Source organism: Pogona vitticeps, chromosome 1 (assembly GCF_051106095.1).
Source record: "Pogona vitticeps strain Pit_001003342236 chromosome 1, PviZW2.1, whole genome shotgun sequence".
Taxonomy (NCBI): Eukaryota; Metazoa; Chordata; class Lepidosauria; order Squamata; family Agamidae; genus Pogona; species Pogona vitticeps.
Genome location: NC_135783.1, coordinates 332949492 through 332966761, shown reverse-complemented (window position 1 = coordinate 332966761; position 17270 = coordinate 332949492). Strand labels below are relative to the sequence as shown.

Here is a 17270-nt window from a genome sequence, read left to right as displayed (position 1 = left end):
GACATCAGTTTTTGTGGAGCTTTCTAAATCCTCATATATATATGAGGATTTAGAAAGCTCCACACTCCTCTGTGTGTGTGTGTGTGTGTGTGTGTGTGTGTGTGTGTGTGTGTGTGTGTGTGTGTGTGTGTGTGTGTGTGTGTGTGTGTGTGTGTGTAACCACACATATATGTGGTGTAACCACACAAAGACGTATAATGAATCGAGGCAGTCTAAATTTAAGAGGAGAAGCGATTTCATGAGTATTTTTCCGATCTCTCTTTTAGAAACATATTGGGGAATCCTGGACATAACCGGGTTTTAACCAATTAGAGTAGGGCCAACAAAAAGACCAACAAACTCCACAGAAATTGACTGAGGCAGGGGGTCTTCCAAGCATCCTTATGCAGGAGTAAAATATATGAATCATCTCCAACTCCGATATAAGCCATACGTTTGCAGCTTGAGACCATCTGGCTTCCCCACATTTAGGGAGAACATTCTAGCTCATGACTCTTTTCCACATAGCACCGTGATGTTTAAGGATGGACCATTAGCAAATCTCAAAGAACCGGTCTTTTATTGACCTTTGTGCTCTTACATCAGGGAAATCAAGGTAGGCAGATTTGTATACAACCCCATCAAAACCATCTCTGTGTCGGGGCCTTTTATAAGTGGGTGTGCACAGTGATACTGGTTAGACTGGAAACCTCTTTGGAAGAAGAGGGGCTGCTGTGGATTCCAGAGTTCCAGAACAGAAATAAAAAACTGGTAATGTGGAAGACTGAAGATGATCATCTCGGTATATCTCTGTCTCAAGGGCGACACATACACAATCGTAATGAGTGGCTGAACAGACCAGATGGGCAGGATATAAATCAAATAAATAAATAAATAAATGGCTCTTCAAAGGCGATTAATAATATATTTCCTTGTTTGCCTGGGAGTGCTGAGGAAGAGGTTCTCCCAGGAGGCAGTTTGGTTTATGTTAGTGCCCCTCCTGCTGCCTTTCCATCAGGAGGGGCACTAACAAGAAGACTTGACTCTCCCAAGCACTGGATGGCAGGCCTGTACTTGCTTACAGACAACCCCACAATCTCAAGCAATTGTTGACACACAGCAAGTTACACAACATTGATGTAATGATGAGGACCAACCTGCTTACAAACCCAGATCCCAGATCTGCCCCTACATTTACTCTGGTAACATGATCACAGGGCCCAGCTATGCCACATACAACTTCAAGAGCACTTTTATTTGTCTGTCTGCCCACGTGATCTGTGTCATCTTTTCCCAAAAAAAGCCCCATTGCACTCTCCATATGACAAACGAGACAATCTCTATGCAGAAGAATGAATGGATTTTAATCAGACATCAGAAACTGCACTACACAGAAACTTATGTCAAAATACTTTATAATCTACCAGGATACCCTTCACAAAATATGAACATTTCTATTCCAGAGAAGAAATATTACAGAAGAACCTAGAAAAAACTAGAGGAATCCAGAATAAAGCAGCTGAGATTAGATATATGTACATGCTGGACATACATCTAATCAGACTAAACCATTACCAAATGTTATTTTATGTTGTTGTTACCTTATAGTTATTTTCTTTTCCAAATCATACAATCATAGAATAATGAATTTGGAAGGTGCCTCTAAGGTCACTGAGTTCAAGCCCCTGCTCAGTGCAACCACACAAAAAAAACCCATATCTCCCAGGGGCTTCTCTATATTTCTCTTGCTGAATGACTCCAGACTCACCATTTCAAGCTAAGGCTCAAAAGTAAAATCTGTAATTCTTATCATAACCACATGTTGTTTCTGCTTTTGCTTCCTTTAACCATTGTTGCTGTTCACAGAACCAAGTTTCAAAAGAACTAAATACCAAACAGGGGTCTTAATTCATTACTTGGTGTGAAATGCAGCCTAACATCACTGTGTGTTTGTAGTAGAGACTTTCATGAATGATTTACCATATAATCTCTGTATTCTGACTCTTCTGTCTGAAGAAGTGAGCGAGTTCCATAAAAGCTTTCATTAAAATAGAACAGTTAGATTTTAATGTACCACAATGTCATTTCGCTTGTTTGTTTCTTCTTTTATGTTTCTTATTCCTGCGCAGCAGATTCTACTTCTGCTGGTGAACTAAAGTTCTGCTTCCATCCTTGATGGTTTTGATAACGCAAATGTATATGCAAAGTAAAGTAAATCATGACGTTCATCCTTATTCACTCCCACTTACAAGAAGGGAAATACAGGAGTGTGTGGAGTCTGAAGCATATCCTTAACTCATGGAATTCACTGCCTGGACAGACTCATCAAGGTAGACATAGCCAAGGAGATAACTTGGCCCCCAACCCATTTAAGACTTTATAGATTAAAGCCAGCACTTTAGATTCTGGCCGAAACATGGTTACATGATTCCTGCAAGCAGTCTTGGTTTAGCCATCTGGCTGCAACATTTTGGACTCCCTGAAGTTTCCAAACCCTTTTTGAAGGCAGTCCCACATGGTATGTGCTCCAGTGATCCACCCAGGATGTGTCCCCATTCCCTGATCAGACCCCTCCAGCAATGGGTGCGGCCAGCATGCTAGTTGCAACTATGCAATTGCACCCTTGGCCACAGCCAAATGCTTGGCTTCCAGGCTCAGAGATGAATCGTGGAGCACGCCCAACTTGTATACTTGTTTATTCAGAGGGAGTGTAATCCCAACCTGCGGAGGCTGTGTGCCTCTTCCTTCCTCCGCCTTTTCACTGACAGAGCCCTGTTACTCATTCCATCCAGGGCCGTATTGCCTAAGTGACTTCAGGATTCTTAGGATTACAGCCTTTATGGCTCTGCTGAGACCTACGCACTCAGAAAGCAACTACTGGGCAGTTCATTGATTTCTAAACAGTTCCAAAAGGGAATGGGGAACGTGATGTGACTTGAATGATATTTCTGTTGCAAGGTGGAGCAGGAGGCCAGACGGTGCACGTCTCATGCACCCCATCATTTTGCACAGAACCTTCACTCTTGGGGAGAGAAAGTTCTGGACTTGGAACTCTTGGTCATCCACAAATGCTACTTTTGATCAATATTTGCTCTTTGTGGATCAATTTGCTCAGCTTAATGTTTGTTAAAGAGCATACATTTCTTAAGGGTGCCCCACTGTATAAAGGAAAGCCCAGTGTGAAGAATTTGCACAGCTCCTACCAAAACTCCCTTTTCCATGTAAGTATCAAATTGACTTTTTCGAATCTAATCTAACCTAATCTAATCTAATCTAATCTAAGGAAAATGAATTGCTTACTAGAGTGATCTGCAATTGCATTAATTAATGCTCCTGATTCACCAAAACGTTGGCAATTCCACTGATTGCTGTCACTGTCCTTCCTGCCCCTCCTCCTTATTGTGCCAAAAAAGCTTTCAAAAAATGGATGATTTAAAACAGATCATAAAGCAGGTGGGGGCAATGCATATAGCCCTCCTGGTAGTTTTTGAATAGTAGTGGTTATTCTTGGGTTATTTTTGAAGGAATTGATAGGGGTTTCTGTCTAAGAAGACATGAGTTTGTGTCACATCTTCCTTGAGGTTCACATTCTATGGAATTTACACTTCTGAGGGTATACAGTTCTCTGAGTACAGTGGACCCTCTACTTAAGGAATTAATCCATAGTGGAATGGTGGCTGCAAGTCGAAAAGTCTGTAAGTCGAATCTCCATTGACCTACAATGCACTGAAAACCGATTAATCCCATAACCAGTGGTTTTTATTCTATTTTTATTCCATTTTGGTTTTTTTCTGGTCTGTAAGTCGATTCTCTGGCTGCAAGTCGAATCTAAATTTTGCTGCCAGAGAAGTCTGTAACTCGAAAAGTCTGTAAGTCGAGTCGTCTGTAAGTCGAGGGTCCACTGTATTCAGAAAATTGTCCAATTTAGCATCTAGCTTTCCTTTCCAAAGCCAAATGCTGGTCCTGCCTCCGAGCACAGAGTCCCATCCCATCTCTTCCCTTCCCTCTTCCCCCAAGACCACCTCCTCTACCTTCTGGTTTCTTCCACTTCCAGCAGTGTCATTTGGCCCTTTGGGTTGTGTCAGCCTTATATTTCCGCTCTATAGTCCTTCGGTACACTGTTTCCACTTTCTCTCTCTTCCTCTTCTATTGGACATTCAGCATTCCTAATCTTGGCATGAATTTCCCTTGGATCTTCTGAACGAGATCTCGTTTTCTCCTTTAGTTATTCTCCTCTATTTCTTTGCACTGATTCTTGTAATGGTTTTCTTTGTCACTCTATGTGAGAGTCACTGAAAAACTGCATTCAGGGTTTGGATCCTATTCTGTCACTTTTTAGTCTTGCTTCTTGTCTGTCTTTTGAAATTCTAAGTGTTTCTCCTTTCATTCATTTAGGTTCTTCTTTTTGTTTTACTACGTGAATTGTCTTTTTGCATTTCTCCCTAATAATATTCCTGGCGTCAATCAACAGTTCACCGGTGAAGTTTAGGAATGCAAATTACATGCAAATTGAGTTCAGAGTTGCCAATATCTCCTTTAAATGTACTTTAAATTCATCTGGAATATTCTTTAAATTATATTTTGGCACTATTAGTGTTGAGCTCTACTCTAATATAGAATACGAAAGAGTTCATGATCAGTCCAACAATCTGCTCCTGATCTTGTTTTGGCAGAGAGAATACAGCTTCTCCATCTCCTGCTTCCAATTATGTACTCTATTTGAGTTCTCTATTGACATCTGATGGTTTCCACTTGCACAGCCATCTATTTGGTTGTGTGAAGCATGTACTTACAATAAATATAAGGTTTACAGATTCACAGAAATATAAGAATCATTGATTCATTTCTGTCCCCAAGGCGAAATTTTATTTATTTTATTCTTTAAATTTTTACCCCACCTATCTACTCGCCATACCACAATTGTCTGCAGCTTACACAAACCAAGATTCAATAATAAGCAATGATAAAAAAATCAAATAACATTTGGTGCTACTTTGCTCTCCCTATTTTGCATTTCGGTTGTGGCCGATAATAAGTCTTGTTTTGATGTGTAGTTAATTTCCTTTTAGATGTCTGCATAAAACTTTTATTTTGTCTTCTTCTTAATTGGTAGTTGCATGGTAGAGGTTAAGCATAGCACAAGTAAATGTGGTGAATTGCATTAGTCTACTTAAACAATACAGATGCAATAAAATGTGAAAAATTGAACAGCCCATTGGAAGCTGACCATCAGTGAACAGGATTATAAGATCTTTGTCCTCCTCACACACCCACCCCCATCCTCACTGGGTAATTGTAATTATCTGTAAAGGTCATTTGTATTGGGATAAGCCCCCAATGGACGCTATGGTTTTTCACTAAACAGGCACCCAAAATCATCTCCCCAAATCAAGCCAAAAGAAAGAAATACCTCAAAACCTACAAAAAGAATGGCAGCAAAAGACATACAAATCGCTTCCCCTGTTGATGTGAGGCCACTTGCTGTACAAGGAGAACTGTGATCACATTGCTTTTGCAACCAGTTAATAATGTGATTCTTTCTTTCCAGATTAGTTCCCATTCAACACCATGTCGAATTTCTACCTCTGTTTGCTTCTTCTGGGGATCTGTGGTTTTGCAAACAATCACCATGTCCCTGGCTGTTATGGAAAAGATGTTGATGACCACCATCATCCAACTGAAGCTCCTGACTATTTGTCTTATCAAAAGATCTCCAGAAGCAATGCCAACTTTGCTTTTAAATTCTTCCACCAAATCGTTTCAGAGGCTGGTGACGAGAATGTGTTTTTTTCTCCTCTGAGCCTTTCCACCGCCTTTGCCTTCCTGTCCCTGGGAGCTAAATCCACCACCCTGAGCCAGATTTTGACAGGACTTGGCTTCAACGAGACGGAGATCAGCGAGCAGGAAATCCATGACGGGTTTTGTCACCTTCTCCAAATGCTAAACCTCCCCAGGGCTGAACTTGAGCTGAACATTGTAAATGCCCTTTTCACTCATGACCAAGTGGAACTTGTGGGGAAGTTTGTGAAGGATGCCAAACATTGTTATCAAGCAGAGATTTTTCCTGCCAACTTCACGAATCCTTCTGAAGTTGAGAAGCAGATCAATAGTTACATAGAAAATAAAACCCATATAAAAGATGCTATCAAGGGTCTCCGCCCAGATTCTGTGATGGTTCTTGTAAACCAAGTTTTCTTGAAAGGTATGTCTGGTGGTCTTTATTTTTCTAAAGACATTTCCTTACTTTTTCTATTGGATATTTTTGAAATTTTCCTTTTTTCTGCTGTTATAAATGACTTCATTGTTTAAGCGGTGCCAGAAAACAGTATCCTGCCTGGTAGATTTGTTGACACTTTTTTTCCTGAGCGATAATCCAACCCATTCTAGGGATGAGAAATACAAACCTCTCATTCCTACTTGTAGAGACGTTTTCTAAGCTGAGAAGGGAAATGACACTCTACAGTCTTGTCAATACTGCATCAAGTCAAAAGAATAATATTTTTTGTCATACCTTTAATGTAAATGAAATGTGTTGATTGGGAAGTAAGGATGTGATTACGGGGGTGGGGGCACAGTTTGCTCTGCTGTGATTTACATGTATAGAAATTCAGTTTGTCTGGATGAAATCTCTGTAGTCTTCCAAACAGTTTTCAGGATTCAGCAAGGCAGGGGCAGGTTGCATTGAGCTCCAACACTAAAGGCTGCCTTAAAGTGCTCACAAGAGCAAATTGGCCATTGCCACCACCACCACCACCAATCTCACTTTCTCTTGTCCTATATCCCTCATGATAGCATGGTTCAGTGGTGAGTGAAACCCATCTATTCCCATATTTTTAAGGAAACAGTTTGGACACAGTGGGCACCTGCTTCAGGGAAACATACACTCGTGTGAGCACCCCTTTGCACTGAATCAGGCAATCACAGTGTCAGCAAGCAGACAAAAGGGATGATAAAGAGATGAGACCAATCCTCACCAAATTTAGTCTCGTAGATAATCAAGCATTTGTCCAAATAGGACTTGAATTTTTTTTTACATCCCACACTAACCTTCATGCTTGTGTCTTTTGCTTCCTATTATTATTATTATTATTATTATTATTATTATTATTATTATTATTATTATTATTATTATTATTATTATTATTATTATTATTATTATTATTATTATTATTATTAGTAAGTAAGTAAGTAAGTAAGTAAGTAAGTAAGTAAGTAAGTAAGTAATTTATATGCCGCCCACACTACCCAAAGGTCTCTGGGCGGCTTACAGCATTTAAAATACAATAAAGATATGTACAATTAAAATACAATTAAAATATATATAAAATTGCCATCTGACCCACAGTTAATATTATTTCAGTTAAAAGCCTTCTGGAACAGGAAGGTTTTGACCTGCCGCCGAAATGTCATCAGTGTCGGCGCCAGACGAATCTCAGTCGGGAGGGCATTCCATAGTCTGGGGGCAGCTGCCGAAAAGGCCCTTTGTCTGCAAGCCATCCCTCTTACCTCCTTGAGGGATGGCTCTTTCAAAAGGGCCCCCTGGCTAGATCTTAACTGCCGGGTAGGCTCATATGGAAGGAGGCGGTCCTTCAGGTATCCAGGGCCCAAGCCGTTTAGGGCTTTATATGTCAAAACAAGCACTTTGAATTGGGCCCGGGCAGCAACTATTGGCAAAATCCTTTCAATTCTCAGGCAACCCGTGAAGCTGATTTCTTCGTGGATAAGAAGGCAATGGTAAAGGTTCCTATGATGCACAAAGATGCATATTTTAAGACTTACCGTGATGCAGATCTGTCCTGCAAGGTGGTGGAGCTTCCTTACAAGGGTGGTGCCTCGGCCCTCTTCATCCTTCCTGATCAAGGGAAAATGAAACATGTGGAACAGGCTCTGGGAAAAGACCTTCTGTTCAAATGGGTGAACTCATTGCGAGGAAGGTGAATAAGTCTTGTGTAATAGATCAAATCACAGATCCAGGGTCGTCGTTTAGTCGTTCAGTCGTGTCTGACTCTTTGTAACCTATGGAACAGAGCAGGCCAGGCCCTCCTATCTTCTACGGCCTCCCGGAGTTTGGTCAAATTCATACTGGTTGCTTCAATGACACTGTCCAACCATCTCATCCTCTGTTGTCCCCTTCTCCTCTTGCCTTCACACTTTCCTAACATCAAGGGCTTTCCAAAGGATTCTTCTCTTCTCATGAGATGGCCAAAGTATTGGAGCCTTGGCTTCAGGATCTGTCCTTCCAGTGAGCACTTTGACTTGTTTTCCTTCAAAATGGATAGGTTTGTTCTTCGTGCAGTCCAGGGGACTCTCAAGAGTCTCCTCCAGCACCACAATTCAAAAGCACCAATTCTTCAGTGATCAGCCTTATTTATGGTCCAGCTCTCACGTCCATACATCGCTACCAGAAAAACCATAACTTTGACTATGCAGACCTTTGTTGGCAAGGTGATGTCTCTGCTTTTTAAGATGCTGTCAAGGTTTGTCATCACTTTCCTCCCAAGAAGCAGGGGTCTTTTAATTTCAGGGCTGCTGTCTCCATCTGCAGTGATCCTGGAGCCCAAGAAAGTAAAATCTGTCACTGCCTCCATATCTTCCCATTCGATTTCTCAGGAGGTGATGGGACCAGTGGCCATGATCTTAGGTTTTTTTTTAATGTTGAGCTTCAGACCGTTTTTTGCACTCTCCTCTTTCACCCTCATTACAAGGCTCCTTAATTCCTCCTCACTTTCTGCCATCAGATTGGTATCATCTACATATCGGAGGTTGTTGATATTTCTTCCGGCAATCTTAATTCCGGCTTGGGATTCCTCCAGTACAGCCTTTCGCACAATGTATTCTGCATATAAGTTAAATAAGCAGGGAGACAATATACAGCCTTGTCGTACTCCTTTCCCAATTTGGAACCAATCAGTTGTTCCATGTCCAGTTCTAACTGTTGCTTCCTGTCCCATGTATAGGTTTCTCAGGAGATAGATAAGGTGGTGAGGCACTCCCATTTCTTTAAGGACTTGCCATAGTTAGCTGTGGTCCACACAGTCAAAGGCTTTTGCATAGTCAATGAAGCAGAAGTAGATATTTTTCTGGAACTCTCTGGCTTTCTCTATAATCCAGTGCATGTTAGCAATTTGGTCTCTGGTTCCTCTGCCCCTTCCATCCAGCTTGGTTCCTCTGCCCCTTCCATCCAGCTTGTACTTCTGGGAGTTCTCAGTCCACATACTGCTGAAGCCTACCTTGGAGGATTTTGAGCATAATCTTGCTAGCGTGTGAAATGAGTGCAATTGAACGGTAGTTGGACCATTCTTTGGCACTGCCCTTCTTAGGGATTGGGATGTAAACTATTCTTTCCAATCCTCTGGCCACTGTTGGGTTTTCCAAACTTGCTGGCATATTGAATGTGGCACCTTAACAGCCTCATCTTTTAAGATTTTAAATAGTTCAACTGGAATGCCATCACCTCCACTGGCCTTGTTGTTAGCCAAGCTTTCTAAGGCCCACTTGACTTCACTCTCCAGGATGTCTGGCTCAAGGTCAGCAACCACATTATCTGGGTTGTCCGGAATATCCAAATCTTTCTGGTATAATTCCTCTGTGTATTCTTGCCACCTCTTCTTAATGTCTTCTGCTTCTGTTAGGTCCCTCCCATTTTTGTCCTTTATCATGTCCATCTTTGCACAAAATGTTCCTCTAATATCTCCAATTTTTCTGAACAGATCTCTGGTTTTTCCTTTTCTATTATTTTCCTCTATTTCTTTGCATTGTTCATTTAAGAAGGCCCTCTTGTCTCTCCTTGCTATTCTTAGGAAGTCTGCATTCAGTTTTTGGTAACTTTTCCTATCTCCCTTGCATTTTGTTTCCCTTCTCTTCTCTGCTATTTGTAAGGCCTCGTTGGACAGCCACTTTGCTTTCTTGCATTTCCTTTTCTTTGGGATGGTTTTTGTTGCTGCCTCCTGTACAGTGTTACGAGCCTCTATCCAAAGTTCTTCTGGCACTCTGTCCACCAAATCTAGTTCCTTAAATCTGTTCTTCACTTCCACTGTGTATTCATATGGGATGTGGTTTATATTATACCTGACTAGCCCAGTGGTTTTTCCTACTTTCTTCAGTATAAGCTTGAATTTTGCTATGAGAAGCTGATGATAAGAGCCACAATCAGCTCCAGGTCTTGTTTTTGCTGACTGTATTGAGCTTCTGCATCTTTGGCTGCAGAGAATATAATCAATCTGATTTCGGTTCTGCTTATCTGGTGATGTCCATGTGTACAGTTGCCTCTTGTGTTGTTGGAAAAGAGTGTTTGCGATGACCAGCTGGTTCTCTTCACAAAACTCTATTAGCCTTTGCCCTGCTTCGTTTTGAACTCCAAGGCCAAACTTCCCTGTTGTTCCTTTTATTTCTTGACTCCCTACCTTAGCATTCCAATCCCCTGGAATGAGAAGAACATCTTTCTTTGGTGTCACTTCTAGAAGGTGTTGTAAATCTTCATAAAACTGGTCAATTTCAGTCTCCTCAGCATTGGTGTTTGGAGCATAAACTTGGATTACTGTGATGTTGAAAGGTCTCCCTTGGATTCGTATTGACATCATTCTATCATTTTTGAGATTATATCCCATTACAGCTTTCCCCACTCTTTTGTTGACTATGAGGGCTACTCCATTCCTTCTACAGGATTCTTGCCCACAATAGTAGATATGATAATCATCTGAATTGAATTCGCCCATTCCTGTCCATTTTAGTTCACTGACGCCCAGGATGTCAAAGTTTATTCTTGCCATCTCCTGTTTGACCATGTCCAGCTTCCCATGGTTCATAGATCTTACATTCCAGGTTCCTATGCAGTATTTTTCTTTGCAGCATCGGACTTTCCTTTCACTTCCAGGCACATCCACCGCTGAGCGTCCTTTCGGCTTTGGCCCATCCACTTCATCAGCTCTGGAGCTACTTGTACTTCTCCTCCACTCTTCCTCAGTAACATGTTGGACGCCTTCCGACCTGAGATGCCCATCTTCTAGCGTCATATCTTTTAGATGTCTGTTTCTGATCGTGGGGCATTCTTGGCAAAGATACTGGAGTGGCTTGCCAATTCCTACACCAGGTGGATTGCGTTTAGTCGGAACTCTCCACTATGACCTGTCCGTCTTGGGTGTCTCTGCACGGCATAGCCCATAGCTTCCCTGAGTTACTCAAGCCCCTTCACCATGGCAAGGCAACAATCCATGAAGGGGGGATCAAGGGGTAGACCTCAACTAATGAGACAAGTCCTGAACCAAAGAGTCCAAGGACCACCACACCTGACAATGCTTTCTAACTACTTACACAGAAAAGTTTGGTGTCTGCATTGGCTTTTGCATAACCTACATATATTATATCAGAATGACTCCTTACCACTCTGATTTTCTTTCCACAGGAGAGTAGAACTATTCCTTCCAAGGTTCTCAATATCTGGTAGCTATGATGTTAAGAATACATTACAAAAGATGGGGATAACTGATGTATTCAAAGACTGTGCAGATTTATCTGGAATGACTGGGAAACCTAAGCTGAAGGTCTCCAAGGTATGCTCCCCTGAATTCATCATGTAACAAACATCAACCCAAAGATTTTGTGTTCACTTGCTTTCCAGTTTTGGGGGTACAAGTATAAAGCTGCCTTGAATTAAAAAGGAATATAATGATGATAATAGGAGCAGAGTACTTGCATCTCTTGCTGAGAACTCCTTTACATGAGAAGATATTCTTCATGTGGGGGGGAGGTGAACCCTTCTTACTTTAGCCCTCCTCCTTTGGTAATGCACCCCCCAGATAGCCAGACAATCTGAAAAATGTCCGTCAGCCCCACTGCAAAGTTGAACGGCATTTTTGGTTGGTTTGGGTTCTCAATGAAATGCAGGCCCGCAACTGCATGTCACTCATGGTGCCTGGATATCATGTGAAGTAAAAGAGATAAGAAGATTTTGTAGACTAGTAGAGAATGTGAGATGAAAGGGCCTGCTCCACTCATGTCCAGCAGGCAGGTTTCCCCTAAGTAAAAGGCAGCCATTGGCTTTAAACAAGGTGCTGGACTAGAAAGACCTTTGATCTAGCCTAACTCTTATCTTCTTACACTGAGAGTAATATCAGTGGATGTTGGGACAAATGACAATCAAAGAATCTCTCATTCTGTTCTGAGTATACCTGCTATACTTTGAACGTGTGTACAGAAACATGTACTAGCAGAAATGTTTTAAGCTGATTCAAGAAAGAAAGTGGCTCCCTTGGGAGAACTGGTGGAAACTTAACAAAATTCAGTGCTCTTCCTTTAACTCTGGATGCAAAACTTAAGACAGGTCATACTTAGTTTAGAAAAATAATTTGTATTTACATATATAACTTATAACAATTTATCTTCAGCATAACATGATAACATAACAGCATATCCATATACAGTATCTGGTTATTCACAACCCAGTACAGTGGTGCCTCACAAGACAAATTAATTCGTTCTGCCATTAATGTCTTGCAAAATGCATTTTCCCATAGGAATGCATTGAAATCTTACTAATGTGTGCTTATGGGCAAGCAAAATCAGAACAAATTCAAATTTGGTTCACAAAGGGTTTATGAAGTGTTCTTTAAAGCCATACATATTGTGCAGATGATTTCAAAAATTCCAATAAAAGCTTTATAACTTTTTAAACATCATAGAAAAAAATTAAAAATCAGCAAACATGAGGAAGGAACAAAAAACAGAAAACATTCTTCTTGCGAAGCATGGCCATAGGAACATTTGTCTTGCAAGTCATCAACCCTATTGCCAAAACCATTTGTGTTGCAAGTTTTTTGTCCTGCAAGGCATTTGTCTTGCGAGGCGCCACTGTACAATATAGCAGCATGATTGCTCCTATGCCAGAGCAACCTGACTGCTCCTGAACCAGAGCAGTAAAGTAATGCTCCCACAGAGCTACCTTTATACAGAGAAAAAGCCTCTGTATTAGGCTTACATGTTTTGGTTGTTGTGGGTTTTTCAGGCTCTTTGGCCGTGTTCTGTAGGTTGTTCTTCCTTAAATTTCACCAGTCTCTGTGGCCACCATCCTCAAAGGATAGCACTGAAGATGCCGGCCACAGAGACTGGTGAAACGTTAGGAAGAACAACCTACAGAACACGACCAAAGAGCCCGAAAAACCCACAACAACCATTAGATCCAGGCCGTGAAAGCCTTCGTGCTTACATGTTTTACTTACATGAGTACATCTCATATGTTCAAGATTTTAATTTACAATATAGTGACCTGTTCCATTACAAATACCTTGACACATTAAACATTGCAAACCTACATTTGAAGCACTGCAAAGGAACTACAAAATAAAATCCTAGACCAAGTAAATATTAATCCTTGGTTTCTTTCCTCTCAGCCCCACTTAGTGTTGGTTTGGGTCCTCAACAACAGGTAGGCCCATAAATTGTCTGACAGCCGTGGTGCTTGGAGAGCAGAGAAAAGACATTTCTGTAGACCAGTTGCTTTGGGAATGTGAGATGGCCGGAGGGACTCCATTCGTTTCCAGCTGGCAAGTTTCCCAAAATTACTAGCAGCCACTATCTTTAAATAAAGTGGTGGACTAGAGATACCTTTACCTTAATCTAGTCTAACTCTTATTTTCTTATGTTGGGCAATTAATATCAATAAATCATGGGACATATGAAAAGGAAACAAAACCTCAGAATACATTACATACCTACATTGTGAAACACCACAAATAAACTGTATAATAAAATTTGGGGAAATGTCAATACTAATTATTGCTTTCTCTCCTTGTAGGCTATTCACAAAACTTACCTAAATGTCCAAGAGAATGGCACTGAAGCTGCAGCAACCACCCTGATGGAAATAAGACTCACTTCCGCTCCCCTTGTAATCAGACTCGACAGGCCCTTTTTGTTGTTAACCACTGAGGAGAGAAATATATTATTTCTAAGCAAACTTCAAGATCCTACCAAAAATTAATACCAAGTAGCGCTGCACAAATGCAAACTGTGTGTGAAAAGGTGCCCAGGTGTCTTTTAGTTTGAACAAACTCTCCACGTTACCTGTCTGGGAGAAATAAACCACTGCCATCATCACAAATGTAAGGATTTGCTAATTTATTCTCATGTACAGATGTTCTAACCTAAGGATTGGTGACAATTGCACATAACAAGTTTCTTATTTAAAAGAAACTGAAAAAACACATTGTCACTTGTCCTCAAAAGCAGTCATTCATCTCACTCTTGGTCAGAGACATCAGTTTTTGTGGAGCTTTCTAAATCCTCATATATATATGAGGATTTAGAAAGCTCCACACTCCTCTGTGTGTGTGTGTGTGTGTGTGTGTGTGTGTGTGTGTGTGTGTGTGTGTTTGTGTGTGTGTGTGTGTGTAATCACACATATATGTGGTGTAACCACACAAAGACGTATAATGAATCGAGGCAGTCTAAATTTAAGAGGAGAAGCGATTTCATGAGTATTTTTCCGATCTCTCTTTTAGAAACATATTGGGGAATCCTTCACATAACCGGGTTTTAACCAATTAGAGTAGGGCCAACAAAAAGACCAACAAACTCCACAGAAATTGACTGAGGCAGGGGGTCTTCCAAGCATCCTTATGCAGGAGTAAAATATATGAATCATCTCCAACTCCGATATAAGCCATATGTTTGCAGCTTGAGACCATCTGGCTTCCCCACATTTAGGGAGAACATTCTAGCTCATGACTCTTTTCCACATAGCACCGTGATGTTTAAGGATGGACCATTAGCAAATCTCAAAGAACCGGTCTTTTATTGACCTTTGTGCTCTTACATCAGGGAAATCAAGGTAGGCAGATTTGTATACAACCCCATCAAAACCATCTCTGTGTCGGGGCCTTTTATAAGTGGGTGTGCACAGTGATACTGGTTAGACTGGAAACCTCTTTGGAAGAAGAGGGGCTGCTGTGGATTCCAGAGTTCCAGAATAGAAATAAAAAACTGGTAATGTGGAAGACTGAAGATGATCATCTCGGTATATCTCTGTCTCAAGGGCGACACATACACAATCATAATGAGTCGCTGAACAGACCAGATGGGCAGGATATAAATCAAATAAATAAATAAATAAATGGCTCTTCAAAGGCGATTAATAATATATTTCCTTGTTTGCCTGGGAGTGCTGAGGAAGAGGTTCTCCCAGGAGGCAGTTTGGTTTATGTTAGTGCCCCTCCTGCTGCCTTTCCATCAGGAGGGGCACTAACAAGAAGACTTGACTCTCCCAAGCACTGGATGGCAGGCCTGTACTTGCTTACAGACAACCCCACAATCTCAAGCAATTGTTGACACACAGCAAGTTACACAACATTGATGTAATGATGAGGACCAACCTGCTTACAAACCCAGATCCCAGATCTGCCCCTACATTTGCTCTGATAACAGGATCACAGGATCCAGCTATGTCACATAGACCTTCAAGAGCACTTTTATTTGTCTGTCTGCCCACGTGATCTGTGTCATCTTTTCCCAAAAAAAGCCCCATTGCACTCTCCATATGACAAACGAGACAATCTCTATGCAGAAGAATGAATGGATTTTAATCAGACATCAGAAACTGCACTACACAGAAACTTATGTCAAAATACTTTATAATCTACCAGGATACCCTTCACAAAATATGAACATTTCTATTCCAGAGAAGAAATATTACAGAAGAACCTAGAAAAAACTAGAGGAATCCAGAATAAAGCAGCTGAGATTAGATATATGTACATGCTGGACATACATCTAATCAGACTAAACCATTACCAAATGTTATTTTATGTTGTTGTTACCTTATAGTTATTTTCTTTTCCAAATCATACAGTCATAGAATAATGAATTTGGAAGGTGCCTCTAAGGTCATTGAGTTCAAGCCCCTGCTCAGTGCAAGCACACAAAAAAAACCCATATCTCCCAGGGGCTTCTCTATATTTCTCTTGCTTAATGACTCCAGACTCACCATTTCAAGCTAAGGCTCAAAAGTAAAATCTGTAATTCTTATCATAACCACATGTTGTTTCTGCTTTTGCTTCCTTTAACCATTGTTGCTGTTCACAGAACCAAGTTTCAAAAGAACTAAATACCAAACAGGGGTCTTAATTCATTACTTGGTGTGAAATGCAGCCTAACATCACTGTGTGTTTGTAGTAGAGACTTTCATGAATGATTTACCATATAATCTCTGTATTCTGACTCTTCTGTCTGAAGAAGTGAGCGAGTTCCATAAAAGCTTTCATTAAAATAGAACAGTTAGATTTTAATGTACCACAATGTCATTTCGCTTGTTTGTTTCTTCTTTTATGTTTCTTATTCCTGCGCAGCAGATTCTACTTCTGCTGGTGAACTAAAGTTCTGCTTCCATCCTTGATGGTTTTGATAACGCAAATGTATATGCAAAGTAAAGTAAATCATGACGTTCATCCTTATTCACTCCCACTTACAAGAAGGGAAATACAGGAGTGTGTGGAGTCTGAAGCATATCCTTAACTCATGGAATTCACTGCCTGGACAGACTCATCAAGGTAGACATAGCCAAGGAGATAACTTGGCCCCCAACCCATTTAAGACTTTATAGATTAAAGCCAGCACTTTAGATTCTGGCCGAAACATGGTTACATGATTCCTGCAAGCAGTCTTGGTTTAGCCATCTGGCTGCAACATTTTGGACTCCCTGAAGTTTCCAAACCCTTTTTGAAGGCAATCCCACATGGAATGTGCTCCAGTGATCCACCCAGGATGTGTCCCCATTCCCAGATCAGACCCCTCCATCAATGGGTGCAGCCAGCATACTAGTTGCAACTATGCAATTGCACCCTTGGCCACAGCCAAATGCTTGGCTTCCAGGCTCAGAGATGAATCGTGGAGCACGCCCAACTTGTATACTTGTTTATTCAGAGGGAGTGTAATCCCAACCAGCAGAGGCTGTGTGCCTATTCCTTCCTCCGGCTTTTCACTGACAGCCATATTACTCATCCCATTCAGGGCCATATTGCCTAAGTGACTTCAGGATTCTTAGGATTACAGCCTTTATGGCTCTGCTGAGACCTACGCCCTCAGAAAGCAACTACTGGGCAGTTCATTGATTTCTAAACAGTTCCAAAAGGGAATGGGGAACGTGATGTGACTTGAATGATATTTCCGTTGCAAGGTGGAGCAGGAGGCCAGACGGTGCACGTCTCATGCACCCCATCATTTTGAACAGAACCTTCACTCTCGGGGAGAGAAAGTTCTGGACTTGGAACTCTTGGTCATCCACAAATGCTACTTTTGATCAA

At 41.2% G+C, this 17270-nt stretch overlaps 1 protein-coding gene across 1 annotated transcript; it reads left to right on the top strand.

The window, feature by feature from the left end:
- Window positions 1-5501: 5501 nt before the first annotated feature.
- On the top strand, window positions 5502-14077 carry LOC144586082 (alpha-1-antiproteinase-like). The gene is made up of 4 exons (XM_078383750.1): window positions 5502-6183; window positions 7645-7913; window positions 11381-11528; window positions 13769-14077. The coding sequence occupies exons 1-4, from the start codon at window positions 5548-5550 to the stop codon at window positions 13952-13954; spliced, it is 1239 nt and encodes a 412-aa protein (XP_078239876.1). The 5' UTR covers window positions 5502-5547; the 3' UTR covers window positions 13955-14077.
- Window positions 14078-17270: the final 3193 nt, after the last annotated feature.